Here is a 26902-nt window from a genome sequence, read left to right as displayed (position 1 = left end):
AAATTTCACTTTCTGAAACAATATGAGACCTGAAACACAGCCATTCTTCAAAAGTCACACTTACTTGAATTTCGCAATGCAGTTTGGCAACCAACCAATGTTTACAAAAATGCATATATTAGGGGAAAGTGCATAAAAATGAGTATAGGAGTGAAAATAACATACAAGATGCATTATATGAAGAGAAATTGCTTGTAAAAATGTGTACATCAATCAAAACTGCCTGCAAAAATGTGTTTATTAGGAGAAATTCACACTAAAATGCTGGAGAATTTTCATGAGGATTTTTTTAAAATCGCAAAATGCTACAGAAATGTGAAGAACTGAATTTAAAACTGGAAAAACAAGAAACTGAGAGAATCAAAACTGACAGATTTTCCCATCCCTAGCTGTTACCCACTGGGACTATGAGGGTGGAAGGCAGGGTGGCAAAAGGAAGCGGAGCCAGAGCTGAATCTAGTTTTGCTCCATTCTCCTCCCTGCTATGTTCTATAAGGTCAAAATTGAGACAAAGGAAGAAGAAACTGACAGCCACTTCCATCCCCTGTATGGATGCCTTCAGACTGTCAGTATTTTGCAGGAGGGATGCAAGCACATACCAGAACTTTAGGTTTGCACCTTTAAAGTGGATTAAAGTGCTTTGTCATTGTAAAGCAGCAAATCAACTCTAACAAAACTCCCTGGACTTTTGCTGCTTGGAAAGTGATGGGGAAATGCCTTGAGAAATGTGAGATAAATGAATGACTAACAGGAAGACATGTAAACACTCTGCAAGCAAGCAAGATGAATCCTCATTGTCATATAACTGCCCCATAAGCAAATCAGTAAAGACCAGACAAGTCTAACCTGCCACATAAGCTTTGTCTGGAGGACTCCTAAGTAAGAAGACAGGTAGGTGTAGGCTGAGGCCAGACTGAGGCTGATGGATATTTATTTATTTATGTTAAAAATTGCAATTTCATTAAGGAAGAATAAAAAAGACAGAAAAAGACAGAAAAGAGGGGAAACCCCCGTCAGCTCATATTAACAGAATATTTAAACATCTATACATCAATTTAGTTTGCACATATAGATCAATATATGACATCCAAATGTCTAGATATATATCCAGATAAAGTTGGTGTTTATAGAAGGTACACTCAAATGTAGCAAGGGCATTTAGGTAATCAAATCACTGCATAATAATTAGCGGGTGTTTGTCCTTCTAGGCTCGCCGTATTGAGTCTCTTAGCAACCATTAGGGCATATATTGGTATTCTGTTGTCCCTATAAATTCTTTCGGGACTCCTTCCAGCAGTACGAAATGTAAATGTACTGCCTTCAAGTCCATTCCGACTTAAGGCGACTCTATGAATAGGGTTTTCATGCGGCTGAGAGGCAGTGACTGGCCCAAGGTCACCCAGCAAGCTTCATGGCTATGTGGGGATTCAAACCCGGGTCTCCCAGGTCGTAGTCCAACACCTTACCCACTACACCACACTAGCAATACATAAATTGAATTGAATTTCTCATCAAACTGCTGGACTGCAGCTGTCCGTGCCATGCATGGCAGCATGGGGCTAAGTAACCAATTAGCACTAAAGAACAGGTTGGAGGAACTGTAAGGCCATTACTTGTATTGTGTCATTAGCAACCACATTTGATTTTTTTCTAATATAATATTTGGCATGGGGATGGTGAGTGGACCTCACCTGCATCTTCCCCTCCCTTAGCTACAATCCTGATGAAACTCACCCAATGTGCTTCAATTAACATTTTTATGACACTGATTAGGTTTGGTATTTGGCTTGTATAGCTTTGACGTCCGTTGTTCTTCACCTGCAGCACATAGAGCAGTGATGGGGAGCCTCTGGCTGTCCAGATGTTGTTGGACTCCAACTCACTTCAGCCCTGGGTACCATGACCAATGATCAGGGATGATGGGAGTTGTTGTCCAACAACATCTGGAGGGCCAACAGTTCTCTGTCTCTGGTGTACAGCAACTTTTTTGTATCTGAAGTGGCTAGAAAGATATATCAGTGTGTGGTACCTTAAGTGCACTTTTAAAGGCTCTCACTGTAATGCAACCATCTAGGTCCCATTCTGTTACCTGAAGGCCTCAACGATGGAGGACTGAACGTCATTCATTTTGGTGGTTCTCTCATTTGTGCCTTTCTACTGCAGAAAGATTATGGCTTATCTGTGATTAGATGACTTTAAAAAACAAAAATCCTGAACTTTTTCAAACTCCCCCCCCCAACTTGATGGTGGTTACCAAAACTGAAGAAGCCACACAGAGTGGTAAGGAAAATATAAAAAAACTAGAAAGGAGAAAAAAGTAAACAAACTAATATTATAGTATTTACTCAGAGCAGCATCCTTGCCAAGGAAACCACATAACTTGCACCTACGCATGTCTTATAAGAACACATTTAATTAGAACAAGAGACTGGGCAATGAGCTTTCCTTTAATTTTACGTAAATGTATGTTGCTGTTTTGTTTAATTTTCTTCTAGAGTAACACAAAGTTGAACTTAATGTTTAAAACTAGGGCCGCAACCTGGAATTGGTTGGACAGGTAGACTAACCTATCATGAGTGCAATCCTCTGAACCCTTACCTGAGAGTTAGTCCCACTGAACACAATGGGACTTAAATTCTCAGTAAAATGCATAGGATAGTGCTGTGAGGCTGCATTCATAGGAAGCTGTTTTATCCCAAGTCAGATCACTGATCCATCTAGTTCAGCATTGTCTTCACTGACAGGCAGTGACTCTCCAAGGTTTCAGGCAGGAGTCTTTCCAAGTCCTACATAACCAGGGATTGAACTTGCAAGCAAAGCATGTGCTCTCCTACTGAGCTATGGCCCCTCTTCCCATTTCTAAACCAACTCCTTTGTAAGTGAAGATTTACTAATGGGAAAATGTGCATTAGGTTTTGCCATAAAGGTTGATTTTAGAGAGTCAATTTTAATCAGTGGGGAAGAGAAGACAGGACACACTTGAAGACAACCTCACTTGTTGAAGCTATACTGCTTCTGGTGTGTTACTGCTAAGGATGGGAGAGAAATTCTATTCAGTTCGCATTTCAAGCAGAATCTATCAAATTCTCTCTTTCTAAAATAATATGAGAATTGAAACACAGGCATCCTTTGAAATTCACACTTATTAGAATTTTGTGATGCAGTGTGCCAACTAAACAATGTTTACAAAAATGCACATTAGGGGAAAGTTTGCGTAAAAATGAATATATGAGTGAAAATAACATACAAAAATGCATTATATGATGAGAAATTGCTTGCAGAAATGTGTACATTAGTCAAAACTGCCTACAAATATTGTGTTTATTCGGTGAAATTTGTGCTGGAGAATTTTCATGTGGATTTTTTTTAAAAAAAAGCTCTGCAAATTGCTGTATAAATGTGGAAAACTGAATGTAAGACTGAAAGAATGAGAAACTGAGAGAATCAAAATGGACAGATCTTTCTGTCCCTAGTTACTGCTACTGCATAGCTCTCACGAGGTGACATACAACAACTAAAGAAGCGTCAAGACATTTGAGTGGTTAAAAAAACCCCTAATAACCCAGAATCATAAGGAGGAGTCACCAGCTGGGCTTCCAGATGAGGGCTTAATACTGTAAACAGGTTGTTGGCAACAGACTTTTCCCCGAAAGGGTAAATCCAGATTGCATGGGAGATGGGGGATACAGGCTGTCGTTTTGATGCCAATTATGTTGTGCGGCTGCTGCAAAACATTTGCTCATATGAGGAGTACCCATCCCACAGTGATCACCGGTCTGGAAGCACCCCAAGTCTCAGCAGTCAGTGGCATAAAAACATTATACAACGAAAGCAGACTCAGTCTTCAAGTCATGTTTCAAGGCCTGTTCTGATGGGAATGTTTGCTGCTCCACCAAAGTGGAAGCCCATATCTGTTGTGCCCGCCAACCTAATTCCCATTTTCCGAAACAATAGGAGAACTGGAACACGGCCATCCTTCAGAAGTTGCTCTCTGTAATTGATCTTAATGAACAGGCAGGGTCATGCAGGTGAAGGCAGTCCTTTAGATCAGCCAGTCCCAAACTCTTCAAGGCTTTCAAGGTTAAGCCCAGCACTGTGAATTGAGTTTTGAAATGCATACATATATTGAAGACTTTGTAATAGGTAACATATCCTGGAGCTCATCTCTGGGAGCGGCATGTTGCAACCGCTTAAGACAACCTTCACCTCCTTTTGCCTCTCTCATTCTCTTTTTCTCTCCTCTCCCTTTTGTTCCATTTTACATTGCAAGCTCCTGTTGTTGTTAGTGCAAAGTGCCATGCAGATGTGATTTTAGCATTAGTGGTCACTCAGTAGGCTGGGCTGGTGGAGCTTACCTGATCTTCGTCACCAGAGTCACTGTAGCTTACCAGGAGGAAAAGGGAGAGGGACAAGGTGATGGCGAGGTCAGCGCATTGCAAATGCACCCAGGGACCCAATCCGGCACGCCTGGCAGTGTGTTTGCCCTGTGTCAACCTACCTCACTTCCAACTTGTCCTTCCTGCTCTCATACACAGTAAGCTGCAGCGACGCTGCAGACAGGAGGTCAGGGAAGCTTTGCCATCTCGCCCCACTGGCCACTGCTAGATTTTTTTGTCCGAGCTTTGCTGAACTGCCCATAAGGCTGGATGATGCTGGTTGTGTTTTTATTGCCTTCCACTGCAGTATGTGGCTTGTCTAATTTGCTTGAATCGTACAGAGCTATTTCCTTTCAGGGCATCTTTCTTAGCTGCTCATGCTGTGGTCTGGATTGAGAGCAAGGGAAGTGAGAAATACTAGATAGCCTTTTCATACACAAAATTGCCAGACAGATGCCTTGAAGCTCACACACTGGGCATTTGGGTGAATTCTGGCATTTCCCCTGCTGTTGCTGAAGGCAAAAACATCACAGATGTCAATAAAGCCCTGCAACTGCTTGCTAACAGGACACGGTCGTGCAGAACGTGCCTCTGGCTGATTTACCCTTGTTCACGTTCCCATAGCACGACTCATGAACACAAGAACCATTTTGAATAAACTTGAACCAACTACAGAACGAATGTTTCTGATCTGAGAAATATTCATGAAAACAAACCAGGTTTCAGCTATTTATTATGCTTGGAGCTGAGCTTGGCATTATTAATCACTCATGAAGTCACTGATATTTCAGTCACAGGCTTCAGATCCACAGCTGTTAACATCATCCAGGGGTCGCCAGTGTGGTGCCTGTGGACATACATGTGCCCAGAGAGGCCTGCCCTGACTTCCACAGGATCTCTCCCCTCCCACCATCACTAAAATTAGGCTTAAAAGAAGCATTCTACTTAGCCAGCAGAATAGGTTGCAGTGTCTCTCTCTCTCTCTGTGGTGCCCATGACAATTTCTTTGGTAAGCAAATGTGCCCATGGGCCTAAAAAGGCTGATGACCCCTGCTTCAGAAGAAGGGACAAGTTAGATCCGAAAAGGGTCCATATACCCCTTTCCAACCACTGTTAAGGGCTTGCTTACAAACTGCCCCTTGTACAGGCTGATCATTTTCTTATAACGACTCCATGGATCATCAAACCACTTTTCTGATGTCGATTAAGAAAGACACGTTTTACTGAAGTGAAACAGAGTCAATGTATACATTGCTAGCATATCAAGTATCTATCTTGCAAATTGTTTGTCTTTAATGTCTCCCTTTCCTTCTCTAGGATGCACACCTTAACGTGGTGAGGGTGTTTGAGAGTGTCAAAGAAGCTGAGATCAATGCCATCAGGAGTCTAGGCCTAGAGGCTAGACTCCTCGCAGGGTAACCCAAGGCAGAATGGTCAAAACTGAGACACCAGACTAAGATGCATCCAGACTCAGAGGAAGGGAATGGTAAATCACCTTTGAATACTTCTTACCACGAAAACCCTATGAAAAGAGTTTCCAAAAAGCTGTGAAAAACAGAAGGGAGTAGAAAAAGAGGAAAACCAAACAAAAGATGGATTGATTCCATAAAGGAAGCCAGAGACCCGAATTTACAAGATCTGAACTGAGCAATTTATAACGGATGCTATTGGAGGTTGCTGATTCTTAGGGTCTCCATAAGTCAAAATTTACTCGAAGGCACATAACAACAACGTCTCCCTTTAAAGGTATATAACAAAGGCTGGAGGGGATAATGCCAATGGAGGGGTGATTTTAATAAATAAGAGGGGTTAACCTAATATACGGAAACTTGAAAAAGGAGGAAGAGAAGAGTAAATTGTTGGAGAAAGTTACATGTATCTCAAAAATAAGAGTCTTTGAAAAGAAACTAAAAATCAGATGGTCTCTTCTCCTATAGTCTGTCAATTTACAAGATCATAAGCTACATTCTACCAATACTCTTCAGTTTCTTCTTACACTGTTTTACTGTCCTAAACTTGGTCTATAGCAGTGGTTCCCAAACTTTTTCTCCCACAGGCCACTTGAAAGTTGCTGATGGTTTTAATGGCAGTTGTAATGTGCTGTGCTCGATGCTGTATGATTTTAACTGCATTTTAATTCCTCCTTTCATCTCTTATGTATTATGTATTAAATATGTTGTATTTTATTGCATTACACGTTGCATTCTATAGAATTTAAATTGTAATACAAGAAATAAAAGATGCAATAAAAATACAATAAGAATCAATGTGAATATTTAGTGTGGACATGCCACAGACCACTTGAATGAAGCTCACTGACCACTGGAGATTCATAGTTCACAGTTTGGGAATCTCTGGTCTATAGTACATTTGGTGTATTGTATCACTATCCTTTCTATCAATGCCCTTTATTCCAAAGTTGTACTTTTAATTGTGACTGTAAAAAGTTGCATATGTGTAAGCCTAGTTGGGGTACAATCCTATGGTCCCTGGGAGGGTATTTCAGGGGCCATAGGATAGATTGGATCTATCCCTCAAAGCAGTGGAGGCTGGTGGCTCCAATGTCAGTGAGGCAGTGAATCCACACCAGTTTTTAGTCTGAACTTTCAAGGGGCTGAAACCTTGTGCCAGAATAGGTTCAGATTCACTGCCCCATTGACATCGGAGCCATAAGTCTCCACTGCTTCCAAGGTTAGTGGGAGAGCTCTGATGTTGGAGACGGGGATCTGATGTTGGAGCCTTCCTCTCTTAAGATGTCACCCCTTCTGATGCCCTGGCCCAGTGGATGTTGGCACTCTGATATCAGTATGGCCAGAAAGTGGGGTGCAGGAGACCTGGAGGTATTCCAGGAAATGTCTTGTCTACAAAGGGTTGCTGGGAAATGGAAAGGCTGCAGCTGCATCCAGGTCCTCCTTTTTCATAGTTTTTCATAGACATCTTGTTGGCCACTGTGAGACACTGGACTAGATGGGCCTTGGGTCTGATCCAGCATGGCTCTTCTTATGTTCTTATGATCCAAAGCTTTTCTGGTCCCCTGACATGCTCCCAAACCAGGTGAAATTTTAGATGTCTTTTGTCTAAACCTTTCCCTCAAACTCTTTGGAAACAATGGGAGAGAAAAGGATACTTTTTTTTTTGTAAGGCTAAAAACAGATGGAGGACCTCTGAGCATTCCCCTGCCCTCACTTTCATCTAGGGATGGACAAATCTGCCAATTTCATTTTCTCCACTTTTCCCAGTCTTAAGTTCTCTGTGGACTAGAGAGAGTTCTGAGGGCTAGAAAGAGAGGCCTGGAGGGCTGCAATTGTCCCCTGGGCTTGCCCCCCTCATCTAGGATGACCCCCCAATAGAATTTAAGACAGAGGCTACACAGATCAGGGTGGGATCTCTCTGAGTTCTATGGGGAAAATATGCAGGCCGCAATATGAGGTAAAACTGGAAGGAGACAAAAATGATACTTACAACACTAGGATCACCAGGGTTTGGCAATTATGCGGCACTGAAGGCATTGCACTATGGCCTATGGCCTATAATTAGGGAGGGAAATCTACCCCACAACACCAAGTGACCCGGTCATTACCAAGAGAGCACACTGCATCCCCATTCACACACAGGGGGGCCTTTTAAGTGTAAGGGTCTCCTTCCACACACCCAGAATTTGACAAGGTCCAGATAGTATCAACAAATGCTCTCTTTTGCTGACGTAATAAAGAATGTCCACTAGGTGGCAAAAATGGACACTGTCGAGAAAGAATGTGGCTTTCTTTCCTTCGCTTCGTCTTCTGAACGCTTGGGTTCTTGTATCAACCCTGGCACTTGTCGACACTGCAAATGTATCAAGATAAGATGTTGCTATCCATCTCACAGCTGATCTTCAAACGCAGCAAAGAGCCTTGTGGCACTTTAAAGACCAGCAAGATTTATCATGGCGTCAGCTTTCATGGGCCGGAGTCCACTTTGTCAGATGCACTGACTAAAGTTAACCCTCTTATGCCTTTCAGATGCTGCTGATCTTCAGAAACTCTCTTGAAAACTGGCATAAGCGCCACCACCTGAAATTGTATTGGCATAGCTTATACAGTACTGCACTGAAGAAAGGCCAAAAGTTAATATAGTGCATAAATGGAAGAGCAAATAAATAAATATTTTAAAAACCCTTGTTAAAGCCATAGGTGGCCATGCATAGGGAATTATGTCCTCCCTCTTTTCCCTGATGCATATGTCTGTGCCAATATTAGCCAATACACCCTCACCAAGAATTTTATTAAAAATGTATAATACAAAATATTAAAATTAATATTAACCTTCATTATTTAATTTATGAATCACCTTCTACATGTGTGCCAAGGCAATTTATAAACATATAATAAAACAAGTTTTAAAAACAATACAAAAATAACTGAAGATAATTGAAAATCTATGGCAGAGAACTTTTCATCCAGCTGGAAATATTGTTTCTTATGCTTACTGCTTTAGATATATCTTGATGAAGCAGTGTATACATTTGTGCAATAAAATAAATAAATCAGTCTTCTGATAAGACTGAAATCCCAGTCCTTGTGAGATCTCACCCCTCCTTTAGTTTCATCCCAAGACCCTCAAGGTATCATGAGACCGAATATGCATCGTGCTGCCTCTGCTGATCACCACAGCTCTCCCTGCTTCCTAATGGAAAGTGCCACAGGTCAGAGTGAGGGACTCCTTTTTATACAGAAAGTGAGCAGTAACCCTCCAGTGAGCCTCTTGTACACTTGGTTCATGGAGAGATGCATTTGGGTGTTGTTGTTTTTAATTAAATATAAGAACTTGGGAAAAGCCCTGCAGGATCAGGCCAAAGGCCCTTCTAGTCCAGCACTCTGTTCTTCTCACAGTGGCCAACCAGATGCCCATGGGAAGCTTGCAGGCAGACACTGAGGGCAACAGCACTATCCCCACCTGCAATTCCAAGCAACTGGTGTTCAAAGGCATACTGCCTTCAACAGTGGAGGTACAACACAGCCATCATGGCTAGTAGCACTGAAGCGTTAACTTCTATGAATTTGTCTAATCCTCTTTCAAAGCCATCCAAGTGGGTGGCTATCAGTACCTCTTATGGGAGTGAATTTCCTAGCTTAACTATGTGCTGTGTGAAGACATACTTTCTTTTGTCTATTCTGAATCTTCCAAGATTTGTTTCAGCCTAATCTCCCTCATGTTATGAGGCCAAACTGGGAAAATGCCCATATATGCTACCTCAAGCTCCTGAAGAAAGGTGGCACACGATATGATAAATATATAACCAATGAAATGAAAGTCAACTCATTGATAAAGGCACATCAGAGCTGCCAGGAGCCCACTTTAATTTGCTTCCTATGGTGGTTGCCTCCATGTTCAGTCCATTTGTGAGCACTGTTTTATGTTTATTGTTACTTCTCTCTAAGGAGCTTAGGGTGATCTACACGATCCTCAACCTCTCCATTTCATCCTCACAACAATCCTGTAAGGTAAATTAGGCTGAGAGACAGTCACTGGCCCACAATTACCCAGTGAGCCTCATGGCAGAATGGGGATTTTTTACTTGGAGAAAATCCTGAGGAGTCACTTGTGGGGAGACAGCTGCCACGGAGATCTTTCTAAAGTGGCCCCATGTGATAAGATGTTTTGTAGCACCTTCACCCTACAAGGCTGGAGACCACCAAGACTTCCGCTAACAAAGTGGAATAAAAACAGACCAGCAAGGTTTAGGGACATAGGCTGCAATCCCCTATACCCACTTACTTGACAGTAGACCTCATTGAACTTAATAGGACTTACTTCTGAGTAGGATTGCACTGATAATTTCTGGTACAATTTTGGACAAATTCTTGGGTGAGCATAGGAATTTGCTTTAAATTCTGCAGCAATGCAAGCCATGAGAATAGCTGAATGTTAGGCATGACTCTCATTCCAAATGGAGCAGTGTGATTTTCAGTTTCGCATCCATGGCTGGTGTTGACTTTTGAAAATGTGAGTAGACTGAATGCGAGGCTAAATCACTGACTCAAATTGTATTTGGAGCAGCAGAGTTCAACTGAGGGCTATGTGTGGGAGGTCAGTAGAAAGCAAAGGCAGTGTAGTAAGCAAAACAAGCCAGATCCAGCTTCCCACCTACCCCGAAAGGTAAATAAACTAGATGTAAATATAGACGTGTCAGTGTGTGGAAGGGCAATGCCAGCATTCCATATTGTTCCCTGGTGTCACAGTACAAGCACTCTTTGGGCTGCTGGTACTAAAATAATTAAAATCAAACCATAACTGTGACTTCTGATATTTACTATACAGTGTAAACTTTGTATAGCAGCTGGCCATAAAGGGTCTGAGGAGGAAAGAGAAGGCAACAATTTTTCAAAATACCAGAACATTTTCAAGCGACATGTTTTTTGCAAGGCTGGGCCAAGACATTCTGCTGCCCCCAGTGGCTGCAAGGCACAATCTAGAGTACACTGCAAGATTTCATGAAATGCATTTCATGGCTTATTCTGGTCGATCAGCACTGATCCATACAAAGGGCTTAGAAGAAGCATTTGACCCACTGAAACATCAAACTCAGGTTATGCCCTCTTATGTTTACCCCTTTGGTTGCCAGATAAAACACCATGTTTATACCAAACACACACTGCTTCTATGTTCTTGCCAAACATTACCTAAATAGCTAGCCTGTGATTAAAAGTCACATGTTAAAATGGGAAATGGCTGGTGCAGACAAAATGTAAGTATACTGCGGGCACTATAAAATTACCAATTACCTGACTTTGGTACTTTTCAGCCTGCAAAGTGTGCCCAAGTTCATTTTCTTCTCCTCTGTGCAAATCTCACCATCGTTTCTCAGATGTACTTCTATATCCAATCCTGCAAATCAGGCTGGGGGTAGGGCCTGGGAAAGGAGAATAGGGCCCTGCAGAGCGTTGTCACTTTCACTCTCAATATGGATAGATAGAAAGTGAAATGGATAGTATTCTTATCGGGCCTTTCCTCATTCAGGGTAGATGAGTGCTGCACTGCTGGAGTGAGGGGGATACAGAATTCAAATAACTAAGTACATGATTCATATTTTTCCTTTTTTTTCTTTAAAGGTGTGTGTGTCTGTGTGAGACAGAATCCATGAAATGATGACGACAGGGGATGCAGGAATACTTCTTCACACACAGGGCATGATTAATTTATGGAACCCACTGTCTCAAGATCCAGAGATGGCTATTTTATTTATTTATTACCTGATTTATTTATTATACCTGAAATATTTATTTAAAATGTATTTAAAAGATACATGAAAGATGGTCTCACCCCTTATATATCCAGTCGATCATTGCGCTCTGCAAGTGAGGGCCTCCTGCAGATACAATCTCACCAGGAGGTCCATTCCACACAACATAGGAATCAGACCTTTAGTATTATGACTTCTACCCTTTGGAATTCCCTCCCCTTAAATATTAGACAGGCACCAACTGAAGACTTTCCTCCTTCAACAAGCCTTTTAAGTAGATACCTCATCCCAGTCTGCATCTGTATTGTAATTGCTTTTAAGATGGTTTTTAAGATTTTTCAAAGATTTTTGTTTTATGATGTTTTAAGTTGTTTTATTTTGTCACTTGTTTGCTGCCCTGGACAACATAAATTTGCAGCATGCATAACTCGCTTTTACCCAGTTGATCTGGAGGCGGGGTACATACATAAATAAAACAGTATCACATTAGTTCTAAAATACACAACATCATAAAACATTTAAAACAATAATAATGGAGACTTCTGTTGAAATACAAATCAGTATATGTACAGGTTAAACAAATAAATTAAATTAAAGCAACATTCTGCAGACGGAGCACACATGGCCACAACCTCATCCTTCCTCACAGAGTGAAGAGGTGCATCTTTACTTGTGAATGAAAAGCATATGTCAGTGTGAGACGCATCTTGGCAGGAAGAGCATTCCACAGACTGGGGGCCACCACAGAGAAGGCCTACTCTTGTGCCACTACCCCCTGAACTTCATTTGGTGGCGAGATCGCAAGCAGGGCCTCCCCTGCCTATCTTAACACCTGAGCAGGTTGATATGGGAGATGGTGCTTCTTCATATATTTGGGACCTAAGCCATGTAGGGCTTTATGTCAGCAATAAGCACCATGAATTGGGCTCAGAAATGAACTCGTAACTAGTGCAGATCTTTTAGAACTGGTGTTATATGTGTCTAGCCAGCAGTGCCCGTCAACACCCTGGCTGCTGCGTTCTGCAACACTTGCAACCTCTGGACCATCTGCACATTCCAATAGTCCAATCCAGAGCATAAGTTACTATAACCAGGCTTTCTCTTTCCCAGAAGAACTGTAGCTGGCAAACCACCCATAGCTGGAAATAGGTGCTCCTAGCCACTGAGGCCATCAGGAGCCCCCCCCCCAACCTACACACCTATTATTTCAAGAGGAGTGTAGCCCTGTCCAGAAGAGGTTGTCTCCTCAATTCCTGGACCTGAGAAGTTGCAACACATAGCACCTCTATCTTGTCTGGATTCAGTTTCAGTTTATTGCCCCACAGCCAATCCCATTATCAGCTCCAGGCCGCACCTGAACTTCGTCCTGGATTCAAATAGATGACAGCTCGATCCTAATCCCCCAGTGACATCTCCCAGTGGCTTCATATGAATCAGAAATGGGGACCCGCAGGCCTTGGGGCTAGAGAGCCAGTGTGGCGTATTGGTTAGAGTGCTGGATTACAATCTGGGAGACCAGGGTTCAAATCCCCACACAGCCATGAAGCTCACTGGGTGACCTTGGGCCAGTCACTGCCTCTCAGCCTCAGAGGAAAGCAATGGTAAACCACCTCTGAATACCACTTACCATGAAAACCCTATTCATAAGGTCGCCATAAGTCGGAATCAACTTGAAGGCAGTCCATTTTCCCCAGGCCTTGGGGCTAAATGTGGCCCTCCAAGCCTCTCTATCTGGCCCTCGGGATTCTCCTAGGCCACACCACTTACTGGATCTGATTTGCACTCTCCTTGAGTGTTTTTCCCTGGCTGGAACAGGTCCTTGAAGTCTGATAATGCTTCTTGCTTGCCTGGATGGGGGATAAGAGAGGGATGTGTCAGTGTGTGTAGAAACACGTCTACTGTACAAAGGTAAAATTAAGCATTTTTTGCTCCACCCACTTTGGCTTCTGGCCCTGCCCATCTCTGGTATGTGGCCCCCAGAAGGCTGCCTAGAAGGGAATGCCAAGCCTTTGGATGAACATTTTGTTCTCATCCCTTATTAAAAATCATGACTTTCAAAGGCCACAGACTTAGATGGCTTTAAAGGGGGATTGACAAATTCATGGAGGATAATGCCTCAGATCCAGACAATGGTGCCACCAGGACAGGACTTTAGGGGCAGAAGTCTGGGGCCACACCCAGCGGGGGAGGCAAACAGAGCGGGCCTGGCTTACCACATTTTACAGTAGGTGATGTTACATTACCATCCGAAGAGCTCTGCAATCTCTAAAGACCATTTTGCCTAGAGTAGGCGTGGCTGGTTGGTCCATGTCAGTGGGTCAGTGGAATCTGCTCTGGGCTTCAGTCCAAACTTTCAAGGAGCTGTCCAATGTGCTTCAGTGTGGACCACCAGCCACTACTGGTCCAGGCTCCAATATCACCTAATTGTATCACTGGGTCTAGATTGAGGCAGGGCACCTGTGAACACCAATTTCTGGGGGGCAACAGACCATTGGCTTCATGGTCTGGTTCCTCGGAAGAATTTGGTTTGCCGCTGGTAAGAAACAGAATCCTGGACCAGACAGACCTTTATGATTGCAGGAGGAAGTCATTTTGCCTCTTTTTGTTCCTAAAGTGGTAGAAAATCAATACAATACTCCTATGTTTTGGAAGCCCAACAACAGATCACTCTATTTATTTATTACATTTATATCCCACTTTTCCTTCCAGGAGCTCAAGGTGGCATACATGGCTCTCCCCTTCCCATCTGATCCTCAGAACAACCCTGTGAGGTAGGTTAGGCTGAGCAGCAGTGACTGGCCCAAAGTCACCCAGTGAGCTTCATGGCTGAGTGGGGATTTGAACCCTGGTCTCCCAACACCTTAAGCATTGCACCACACTGGCTATCAGCACAATCCTATACATTGCTACCCACAAGTCTCAGCATTTTCATTGGTACTTCCTCCCTGGCAAGTGTGTATAGTATTGCAACATTTACCAGCGGAAACGACTGCAAGCAAATGTTATGTTCCATCATGGAGCGGAGGGCCTTACCAGCCAGCCAGGTCCTGTTTCACAAGACTCCATTCCCCCTCCTGTTTTCCAGTCCCCCTCCCCAGCAGTCAGCCTGCATGCCCAGTGCTCATTGGCCTGTTTTAGGGTCCCTCTTTTCCCCGTGTAGTCCGCAAATGTTGGAGCTCCCCCAAACCGGCTGACACCTCCCTCTTGCGTGTGAATGGGCGGTGGTGCTGTTTTGTGAACATAATACAATAAGCAACGAGCTTCATGATATTTGGAGGGGCGGGGAAGGTTCTCAACGGAGGGGTGGAGGTGTTAGTTTGTCGGTGTCCGGCTCAGCTTTGCTTGGGGCGGAGCAAAAGGCGCCATACCGCCCCCCGGTGCTCCCGCCTCAACGCTCCGGCTCGGAGCCCCACAACCGTGCTGCCTGTTGCTCCTTCTTCCTTCTGCCCTGCGGGTAACTAACTCGCGGCCCCGGGATCCGTCGCCTTCCCGGCCCCAACGCGGACAAACTTGGCCGCGCTAGTTTCCACCACCGCAACGTCCGATCCTTTCCTTCGCGCGCGGGACCTCCCATTGCCCCAGCTGCCAGAGGGGTCCGGCCCTTCGGGGTCGCTCCCGCCAGGCCGCAGTCTGCATGGGTGTCGTTTTGTTTAAATAGCGGCGATTCATCTGGAAGAACCGCCTGCTGCAGAGCGGTTTGCTGCTCAAGGCTCTGGAAAAACGTGCTCTCGAGCATGTTTCCTGGGAAGTATGGGGCTTACTCCTGAGTCAGTGGGCATAGAATTGCAGCCCTTTATTATGCGTGCCTGTTCGGAAGTAAGTACCATCGAATTCAGTGAACCTCCCAATGTTGTTGAACTCCAACTCCCATCAGCCCCAACCAATATGGGATGATGGGAATTGTAGTCTAGCCACATCTGGAAAGCTGCAGCTTCCCTGTCCCTCCGCAACCGGATGGTACTAATTCCAGTTTTAATCGGTCATAGTTATAATTAAAATTGTGCAAAAGACAACCTTTTACCACTATTTGATCAAGCCCTTTAAAACAATTTTATATACAAAAGTGGGCTCGATTCTGTACTCCCTTACCTGAGAGTACATAGGAAACTGCATCATACAGAGTCAGAACGTTGGCCCATCTAGCTCGCTGTTGTGTCAAGGGGCTAACTTAGTATTGAGTAAATCCCCTTAAACATAAATAGGGCTTACTTCTGAGGTATATGTACTGGAAAATAGCTACCCTTAAACCTATCTTGTGTGTCCTCTCAAACATGACTGGGTTGGCAGTGGTACGCAGCAAACTATAACACTTATTTCACAGCCAGGACTGTGTAAGGAAACATACAGACCACCAAAAACCTAGTTCTCCCAGACAGCAAGTGGAATAGTAAATGTGTGCATCTGGACTGTACTATTTCAGGATGCAGGTAGAATGCTCTTGTACCATTTTAGCTGTTTTTAAGAATATGTCTGTAAATCACTTTGCCACATATAACTGGAAGGCAGTTCACAAATTAATGAATGAATAAATAAATAAATAAATAATACATAATAACAATAATAGTAATAATAATAACAGTGGTGGCTGGTCACTCCATGTCAGTGGAGCAGTGGAATCCACATCAGCACTTTGCTGACACACTGCTGAAGCACCATGGATAGCTCTTTGAAAGTTTGGACTAAAATCCAGAGTGGATTCCACTACTAGTAGTAATAATAATACTGGACCCCCCACCTTTAAGTGGCTGCTTCCCCACATTCCTAATACCTGAAGCAGGTACTAGGAAGAAGTACTAGGTCCAAAACGTCAGCTAACATTGCAGAAGCAGTTGCAGTTAGTCTTTTATTACTTCCATGGACAACACTGCGATGGCATGCAGATTGCATCTGGTGGAGTGATGAGATTCAGGCTGCAACCCTACATACTCTCTATATTTTGATATTTTTTGGGTCCACTTGTTTTTAACTTTTACCAGTAATTTTAATGTATTTTTTTTATCATTGAACACAAATTCTGTTCAAAACAAAACAGAGACCTATATCATAATGCCGTTCTGCAAATCTATGGTGCAGCCACATTTGGGGTACTGTGTACAGTTCTCGTCGCCCCACCTCAAAAAGGGTATTGTAGAGCTGGAAAAGGTTCAGAAAAGGGCAACTAAAATGATCAAGGGGATGGAGCAACTCCTGTATAAGGAAAAGTTGCAGCATTTGGGGCTTTTTAGTTTAGAGAAAAGCTAAGTCAGAGGTGACATGATAGAAGTGTATAAAAGTATGCATGGCATGGAGAAAGTGGACACAGAAAAGTTTTTCTCCTTCTCTGATAACACTAAAACACGTGAACATCCAATGAAGCTGAACGTTGGAAGATTCAGGACAGACAAGAGAAAGTACTTCTTCACACAGCACATTATTAAACTATGGGATTCGCTCCCAGAAAAGGCAGTGATGGCCACCAACTTGGATTGCTTTAAAAGTGGGTTAGACAAATTCATGGAGGATAAGGCTATCAGTGGTTACTAACCATGATATGCTCTGCTTCATAATTGGAGGCGGTATTCTTCCTAATACCAGTTGCTGGAAACCGCAGGAGGGGATAGTGGTCTTACACTTAGGTTCTACTCGCGGGCTTCCCATGAGCATCTGGTTGGTCACTGTGAGAACAGGATGGTGGACTAGATGAGCCATTGGCCTGATCCAGCACGCTCTTCTTATGTTCTTACATACCTATCTGTAGATGCTGATCTACTTTCTGTCTGCTCCTGCTGTATCTTGAAGATTGGATATGCTAGTTCAAGGCTTCATTCATATGCAGCCACTTTCACACCAAGTTCAGCAGTGATATTTGACTAAGGTGCCTCTTCCCTCCTGCCGTCCAACTTACTTGTCTTTGAAATTGTTTCCCTAGGGCAAAAATTGATAGAAAAGCAACCAACAACACTCCCATTGTTCTATTTAGCCCAGTGGTATTTCTCGTGGGTTATGCCGGGCAGCCTAAGCCATCATGTGTCCCGAGTAAGGACTTTATACAGGAAGATCCTGCAGTTGCATCAAGCAATGCCACTGGAGCTGAAGGCTCTGGGAGATCAGTATGTGAAAGATGAATTCAGGAGACACAGATCTGTTGGCCCTGAAGAGGCCGAGCAATTCCTGCAGGAATGGGAGGCAAGTATCTTTCAGCATCCCTTTGTCTTCCGCGGCACTTCCAGTTACCTTGCTTTGACTTTATGGGTTGTTTGAGTCTGTCTTCTTCACCGTGCATCTATATCTTATCATGTGTGTGTGCGTGCATGTAAAGCTAAGCCAAACCATGGTTTAGTGCGAATGTGCAAACATGCAGGCTTCCAGGGAGGAGATTGTAGCCACTTGACTCCTCCCTGGTACTTTTAGCTCAGTGCAGCACAGCAGCTAAGCCTAGATTTGGCTTAGTGTGTCATCTGACCCCAGGCTTGTGCTTAAGTGCTTTCCTCCTTAACCATGAAGAGGAGACAAGGCTTCCCATGTTGTGTAAACCATGCCAATGTCTGCTGGCCTTTTGAGCACTCCTGGATTATAGGGAAAGGCTGTCATAGCTCAGTGGCAGAGCATTTGCCTTGCATGCAGAAGGTCCCAAGTTCAGTTCCTGGCATCTCCGGGTAGGGCCGGGAGAGACGCCTGTCTGAAACTTGGAGAGCTGCTGCCAGTCAGTGTAGACAGTACTGAGCTAGATAGACCCAAAGTCTTACTTAGTATAAGGCAGTTTCCTGTGTTCCTGAGCACCCTGTATCTTTTGACATTATTATTTGCTGTAAGTTACCTAGCACTTTTAAGCATGCTGCATGCTATAGTCCCTACTCATTTTCCCATAGATGACTGCTTATCCAGGGAGTTTGTGGGGGTGGTGAGATTTGTACATTGACCCGCCAGCCCATCCTTCATCCTCTTTGGTTTGAGACAGCATGGATGTATCATTTGTCCCCACCCCACTTCCCTATTGTGTATTTTGGTACATGACCATGGGGGGAGGGGGAGGCGTTGGCATGGAGAAGTGGATCCTCTAGTATAGGGTTCGTGAGGTGCCCTCCAGATGTGGTGGACTGCAGTTCCCATCATTCCTCACAATTTCCCATGCTGGTTAGGGCTGATGGGAGTTGTAGTCCACAATGTCTGGAGAGCATCAGATTGGCTAGGCCTGCTCTAGCGTAATATATGTCAGAGGCGGAGAACCTTTTTTTCAAATGAGGGCTCCGTTCCCTCGTGGGCAGCCTTCTTGGGACCACATACCACTGGTGGGTGGATCTAGGGGCAGAATTGGGTTGACCTTTGTATGGGAGGCTACATTTCAGCCATGTGAAAGTCAGAGGTTTCTCTGCATACCCCCCCACCTCTCTATCCAGGCAAGCAAAAGGAATTATTATAGTTCAAGGGCACATTCCAGCTAGGCAAAAACGCTAAAGGAGGGCACAGAGCAGAACAGTGAGGAGTGTGGCTTGGAGAGATCTTTAAGGAGGTCCCCAGGGTCAGACAAGAGAGACTTGGACGGCCACGTTTGGCCCTTGGTCTTGAAGTTCCCCACCCGTGTTGTAAATGGAACTGCAAAACGTCTATATGTGTGTGTACACAGCAGGGGTGGGCAGCCTGTGGATATACAGATGTTGTTGGACTCCAGCTTCCCTCTGTCCCAGCCAACATGGCCAACGGTCAGGGATATTATAAGCTGTGATCCAGCAACTTCTGGAGGGCCACAGGTTTCCCCGTCTGAAGTATAGAGGATATAAACGGAGGGGTTGTACCCAGTGCTAGTTTTCTTCTAGGTGAGTTCTACTTAGAGTGGGTCCATTGAAGTTAATGGGCATGATTAAGTGAGGTCCATTAATTTCAATGAGTCTATTTTGACTTGGATATTTTAATGGTGAACTCTTGTATTTCATACCATTCTTCCCATCTTTGATTTTGTTGTCGTTTTTACTTCTGAAATAGCCGAGCATCTTGCTTAGTAGGCTTATTTTTATGTATTTGCTCTGAGATTAATGGTTCCTATCTTGAAAACCGCAGGGAAGTGTTCACACAGGAGGGAGGTGTACAAACAAAGTATTCTTTGTTTATGAAGAAGTACTGCTCTTCGAGTAGATCCAATCAGCCATATGTATTATTAGCGCATGCTTTTTCCAATATATTAAATGTTTACCTTTTAAATTAAAATAATTGGTGCTCCTTAAAAAGAGGCAGTTGGTATGAATGGTTTGATCACGGTTATTATCTAGGAGCGTTATTGAATTAATATTAAGCCATTTAGCCCAGTCATTAAAAAAAAACACAAAACCCTATGACTGATAGCTGTGCTTTGTTTAGAAACTAATAATAATGATTAAAGGTAATATTTCGTTCTCATTGACTGTGTTTGGGTGTTGTGATAAATTCTGGTTTATCTTTTATGCTGTCCCTTCCCCTCTCCTCTTCTGGCCTGGGTCCTTTTGCTTCCGTTTTTGATTAACCACAGTTTAGCATTACTTCTGAACCCTAGACTGTAGTTAATTTTAAAAAAATGAAACTGGCCACGCTGGAGATGGGGAGGGGGAAGCCCGTGAGCCCAAGGCTCATCTAGGCTCCTGCCCATCACAATAAACCAGGGATGAGGAACCTCTAGCCTCAATGCAGATGTGGCCCTTTGAGACTTCCCATCCAGCGTTTGGGGCCTCTCATCCTTGGCCCCTCCCCTTTGACATCATGCTAGCTTCTCTTTCTCCTGGGAGAAGTAGCAAATTGCAGGTGCTGTCCCCCCCAATCTCTTTGTCTTCTGCTGTGGTCTCCCCACCCACCACACCTACAATCCGCATTGCCAAAAAAATAATCCATTGATACTTTTTTGGCAATTCAAATTGCAGGCACGTGGTGTCTGACCCCGATTGGGAGTACACTGGGGGAAGAGAATTAGTGCTCCCCCTATTCCCCCAACCAGAGTCCTGATCCAGATAGGGCCCCCAGTGCCTGCTATTTGTATTAGGAAAATATCTTCTCATTGGGGCGAATGGGGAGGTTTCCCCACAGTGTAAATGAGAGTGGTGTGTGTGTGTGAAAGAGAATGAATGGGTGGATGAATGGGGTGCAATGTGTGTGAAGATGTGGGGTGGCCACAGGGCCGGATTATCCATTAGGCTTAGTAGGCTGAAGCCTAGGGGCCCGGAGTTCTTGGGGACCCATGCATAAGCTAAAAAAAATTATAATATAGATTTTTCATTATGTACAAAAAGAAAATGTCGTGGGACAAGAGCTTCCGAACCGCCCGCCATCCCCCCGCTTCACTTACCTTTTTTCCGCTGTTTTTTGTGGTTTGCCATCAATCAAGATGGTGGCTGAGGTTTCCCTAAGGGGCTGAAGCCTCTGCCGCCATCTTGGTTGATGGCATGCCTTGTAAGGGGTTTGAGAAAAATATTGCCTAAGAGGAGAAGAGCTCCCCAAACATAAATCAGCCTAGAGGCCCTCCTCAGCTTAATCCGGCCCTGGGTGGCCACACCCACTTTTGGCTCTCCCCACCCCAGTAGCATGTGATTCTTGACACCTTACTCCTGAGGGCATGTGTAGCTCTCTGGGGGTGGGAAAAGAGCTCACCATGGCAATAAATCATGGTTTATTGTGACTTCCAAATGTAGCCAGTACCTGTTGAATGAGTAGTATAAACTTTAGAGCAGCCTTTCCCAACCAGTGTGCCTCCAGATGTTGTTGGACCACAACTCCCATCAGCCTCAGCCAGCATTGCCAATGGTCAGGAAGATGGGAGTTGTGGTCCAACAACATCTGGAGGCACACTGGTTGGGAAAGGCTGCTTTAGAGGGAGGGAACTATTGGAGAATAAAGCTGCTGTCTTCTAGGTTAGTTCGGCTACTTCTCAAGTTAGCAATCCTGCATTTATTTCTACATAATAACATAGTTCAACACCTGATTAATATCATTTGCTTAACTTTGTTATAACTAAGTTAAATTGCTACACCTCATCCCATGCCAGGTGTTGTGTGGTCCTGATAAGAAGAGCCCTGCTGAATCAGGCCAAAGGCCCATCTAGTGCAACATTTCTGTTCTCACTGTGGCCAACCAGATGTCTATGGGAAGCCCACAAGCAGGACTTGAGTGCAACAGCACTCTTCTTACATATGATTGCCACAACTGGTATTCCATTGACATGGGAAGAGTGTGCTCCTGAGGGATGTTTCCTCAGAAGCAAAAATAATACATGAATACTATTAATAACAACAATAAATCACTGTCAGTTTACATTACGGATACAATAACTATCCATACATGCATCTTGACTTAAGCATATGAGTTAATATAAGCCCTCCAGATGTCCAAATAGGTATACACTCAAAATTGATGTCTATATAAAGTATGTTCAAATGTAGCCAGGGCAGTAAGGTCTTTAGTCCATTGCATAATAGATGGTGGATAAGGGCTTGAAAAAAATCCACTGTTGTTGTCCTGCTGTTGACCCCTGTGCTACAGGAATATAATTGAAAAGTGCACAAACATAAACAAATATCAAGGATTTTGCCATTACAAAATGAATACAGAAAACAGATTCAGATCAGAAAGAATATATCACTGGACAAGCCCACAATAGTAATGTGTGTTACCATTTTGAAGTTCAAAGTGCAAATTGCACTGTTGTTGCTATAGTGATCTGTTCCTATTTAATTTCTGAGTCAACAATTCTGTGCAAGCCTTTCCAAGATAAGAAAATAGATGGGCTTCCCCCCCTTTTCCTTTCCTTTTTCTTGCACAGTTTATTTGCTTACCATTCCAAACTGAAAATTTTGTCATTTTCAGGAAACGGTTCTTTGTAGTTCATGGAAAAAGGACTCTGCATAAGACGGAGTTAGATAAAGTGGGTGTAATGCGGAAGTGAGTGTACTGCCTAAAATTCTGTAATCAGACCGTTACATTTCATATTTAATATAAATTATGTTGACTGGTCTGGTTGCACTCATATAGGTTGTATGCATTATTTGCTTTGCAGATGTTTAGTGTTTTCTTTCAGAATTAAGAAGCTTCATAGTCCATGTTTTGTTAAAGATTAGGAAGGCAGGCTGGAGGCTTGCAGAATATCTGAGGAGAGCAAGGTAATCAAAATGTGTTAAAACAAAAGGAACTGGCGGTCATTTATACAATCCAGGACTTGTGCCGAGTGAAGAAACACAACCCCTCTAAACAGCAGAAGTGCTGCTCAGACTTGCTTTTGTTTCTAAGAATTTCCTGAAACCGGCCACATGTTGTTATGGTTTTCTATGAACCAATGAGTACTGGAAGCTTGCTTGTTTTTTTTTAAAGGCTCAGATCTCTTATGTTGGAGGTCATATTTATATGTTTCATGGTACACCTGTCAATCATGCTGCTATTTAGACATCCTAGCTATGTTACTTAGCATTAATTGCTGAAAATGTGGAACTGAAGGTGAGGATACTTTATTTGTTGCAGGATCATAGGTAGGCCTGATTGGTTCCTGAAGTGGACAAATGGGAGGCATTATATTAGCAGATGGAGTATCTGACAAAGGGAAAGAAAGATACCCATAGATCAGGGGGAAAACAATATGGCACCCTCCAGACGTTGTGGACTACATCTCCCATCATCCCTGACCGTTGGACCTTCCAGCTGGGACTGATGGGAGTTGGAGTCCACAAATATCTGGAGGACATCATGCTGGCTACCTGTGGCATAGAGTCATCATGCTTTAAAGCAGTTGTCTTCAATCTTTTTCAGATCCAGGACCTGTCTTGACCCAAACATGCATTTGGGAACCCACTTCTTAATTAGTATTTTTTTACCATATTGAATCGTTGTAGTGTTGTTGTTGTGACACACCTTAGCTCAAGCTATGACACCCAGTAGTGGATCCTGACCCACCAGTAGACGACCAATACTTAAGAGTAGTGTTCTTCAACTGTAGGTCCCAGAGCTTGCTTGGACTACAGCACCCATCATTCCTGACCATTGGTTAATATGGCTAGGAATGATTAGAGTCACTGTGGTCCACCAACATCTGGGGACCCAAGGTTGAAGAGGACTGCTTTAGAGTACTACTGGTGGTCAAAGCAGGGAAGCACAGGAGAAATTTGTCTGGTGGTCTTGATGTGGCCACTTTCTGTTTCCATAGAGGCGGCAGATGTTCTGAGGTCTCAAGATTAAAGAAGGAATTTTTGAGCAGCTAGGACCCTTAAGACACGGCCCAGGAGATGAGAACCACAGCTCCAGAACAATAGGAAAGTGGATTCTTAATAGTAGCCATGCCATTGCAGCTGACTGATCAATTTCTGTTAATGAAACAAATGAAATAATGGGTATTTTTGGGTTAATGTTGCAATGTTGTCCCATCAGCTTGCAGCTTCTGGGTTTTCCCACACGGTGGCACCAAACTCCTATGCTAAGCTTTTCATGGTGCTAATGAGTTGCTGCATCCGGACAGAAGTGGCCAAGGCGGGTCACGGCAAGAGCTGCACTGGTCTGTTTTCATGATCCATGGCGCAGCAGGGTTGATTAGCACTGCTATGACAGGAAAAGCATCACCAGCCAGTTTGTTGTTGCACAGAAATGGGAAAATGAACAAGAAAAAAAGCACAGTGCGACTGGACTGGAAATCCCCCCCCCGTGTTTTCATCCTAGATATGCTGGACACAGCCTTAGACTAGATCAGACTTTTTTCCATCTAGCTCAGGCCACATCTGTACCACACATTTAAAACACTATGATACCCCTTTAAACAGTTATGACTTCCCCCATAGAATCCTGGGAGCTGTAGCTTGTTAAGGGTGCTGAAGCTACAATTCCCAGTGTGGTTTAACATGCAATCCCTCTTCCGAGAGAACTCTGGGAATTGTAGCTCTGTGAGGGGAATAGGGGTCTCCTAGCAACTATCAGCATCCTTAACTACAGTTCCCATAATGCTTTGGGGAAGCCAGGACTGTTTCAAGGGCTATAATAATGCTTTAAATGTATAGTGTGGATGTGGCCTCAGTGTTGTCTCCTCTGATTGGCAGTGGCTCTCCAAGGTCTCAGGCAAAATAAATAAATAAAAATAAAAATTTTATTTATGAGTCGCCTATCTGGCTGAATTAACAGCCACTCTAGGCGACGTACATCAATACAATAAAATACAATATAAAACAATGAGAGCCACAATCAATAATTAGACTAAACACTGCAATTCTGATTAATAACAGTATTAAAAGCTAACCCACCCCAGGGATCCCATAGGCCTGCCTGAACAGCCAGGTCTTCAAGGCTCGGCAGAAACCTATCAGGGAGGGGGCATGGCGAAGGTCGAAAGGAAGGGAATTCCAGAGGGTGGGGGCCACAATCGAGAATGCCCTCTCTCTAGTCCGCACCAGCCTCGCTATTTTAACTGGTGGGACCGAGAGAAGGTCTTGTGTGGCTGATCTCGTCAGGCGGCATAATTGGTGATGCTGGAGGCGCTCCTTCAGATAAACTGGGCCGAAACCGTATAGGGCTTTATAGGTCAACACCAACACCTTGAATTGGGCCCGGTAAACAACTGGCAGCCAGTGTAGATCTACTAACACCGGAGTGATATGATCACGGCGAAGGCTGTTCTTAATCAATCGTGCCGCCGCATTCTGTATCAGTTGTAGTTTCCAGACCGTTTTCAAGGGTAACCCCACATAGAGCGCATTACAGTAGTCTAAGCGGGAGGAGACCAGGGCATGTATCACCCGTGGGAGCAGATGGACAGGAAGGTAGGGTTGCAGCCTCCTTATCAGATTTAATTGATACCAAGCTGCCCGGCTCACAAGCTGCCCGGCAGAGAGTCTTTCCCATTACCTACTACCTCATGGGTGGAGAACCTGTGACATCTCCAGTTAAAAGGGTCAACTAGCACAGAGGTGAGGACCTTGTGGCCCTCCAGATGTTGGTGGACTCCAGATCTCATCAGCCCCCAGCCAACCTGACCATTGGTCCAGGATGATGGGAGTTGTAGTCTGCAACATCTGGAGGGCCACAAGTTCCACACCTCTGTGCTACTGATCCTTTTAAGTGGAGATGCCAGCATTGAACCTGGGATCTTCTGTATGCCAAACATATGCTCTCCCACTGAGCTATAGTCTATCCCCTGATGTTTTTAGATGCTATTTTAAACAATGAGTTTGCTATTAATATAGGATCCTGCATGCAAAGCATGTCCTCTCCTACTTCTTCTGGAGTTGTTAGTCCCTTTCCTTTGAATATAATTTGTTATAACAGGAATTAGGATAGGAAATTTGAAGCTAGGTGTTCAACATACGACCTTTAGGATTTTGGAATCTTAATAATCATAGCTTTATCCCTTGCTAGTCTGTGTAAAGGGATTTCAACTATGGGAAATGTTTTTAAAAGCTTTCTAATATGAAATGCTGCAAGGCATCATGAAAACGTCTCACTGAGATTTCACTAGCGTGGTGGAAAATTCAGTTGTTGCTCTGAGTATGCATGTCTAATGCATGTTGAGAACAGTTTCCATTTAGTGTATGTAAAGTTTATATATTCATTGCTGGCTCCATTTTGCTGAGATAATGTTCACTATTTCCTTTGTACGGCCTCTTTCTCTCTTTGATGTTGCCATTATTAAAATATTAATCCAAGCGAGTCTGTCGGGTAAGAGGTTTTTTTTAATTCGATTTTGAGCCAGTTACATATGATTATACTTTGAGAGAGAAAAATTGTTTTTTGTTTTGGACCAGGCCTGTATTGTGGTTAATTCACAGTGTTGGAGAGAAAAAAATATTAATGTCGTTAATAATTTAGCCAATTATCATTTTTTGGGGGGGGGGGAAATTATCAGTGTTTTACATATTACCTAAGAAAAGGGATGTTTTATTCAGGGTTTTTTTTCTTTTCAAACATACCTGTTTGACTAAGAGAATCGAACTAAAAATGATTCTTCCCCACGTAGTGAACACAACTGAATACTCAGTAGTTTTCCTTCATATAATGCTTTTTCTTTGGGGAAAATAAGGGGGATGAATGTGGAAATGGGAAAAGTCTCACACTTTAGAAGAAAATAATGACTGGCTAGCTAGGCAGTGTATATCATTTCAAAAGATTGATTCTGGTGGTTTTGCAAGTTCAAAGCTAGGGACACTGGCGTGTGATCTATGGGTTGGACCCAGAGTGTCCCTTCTGCGAATGGAAGTGCGGAGGCTCCCACTGGAGGACAGAAGGCAATGCCTTCAGATTTCCCTACTCCCTTGTGTCACCTTTCATGCTGCTTTGGAGGGACCCCAGCCCTCTGAAGCAGCTTCTCAGGGGGATGCAAAGGATAAGGAATATTTTGAGATGC

At 43.7% G+C, this 26902-nt stretch overlaps 1 protein-coding gene across 2 annotated transcripts in view; it reads left to right on the top strand.

Moving 5' to 3' along the window:
- The first annotated feature begins 14587 nt into the window (after positions 1-14587).
- Positions 14588-26902, top strand: part of SDHAF3 (succinate dehydrogenase complex assembly factor 3) — a 57562-nt gene continuing 45247 nt past the window's right edge. For both annotated transcript variants that reach the window (XM_061587122.1, XM_061587123.1), the window contains exons 1-2: positions 14588-14642; positions 17507-17763. In XM_061587122.1, the coding sequence (XP_061443106.1) occupies positions 14603-14642; positions 17507-17763 (297 nt within the window). In that variant the 5' untranslated portion in view covers positions 14588-14602. The remainder of the gene's footprint in view (positions 14643-17506; positions 17764-26902) is intronic.

This window comes from Rhineura floridana, chromosome 10 (assembly GCF_030035675.1).
Source record: "Rhineura floridana isolate rRhiFlo1 chromosome 10, rRhiFlo1.hap2, whole genome shotgun sequence".
Taxonomy (NCBI): Eukaryota; Metazoa; Chordata; class Lepidosauria; order Squamata; family Rhineuridae; genus Rhineura; species Rhineura floridana.
The sequence above is the reverse complement of the archived record's forward strand: the minus strand, read 5'-3'. Positions and strand labels throughout refer to the sequence as shown.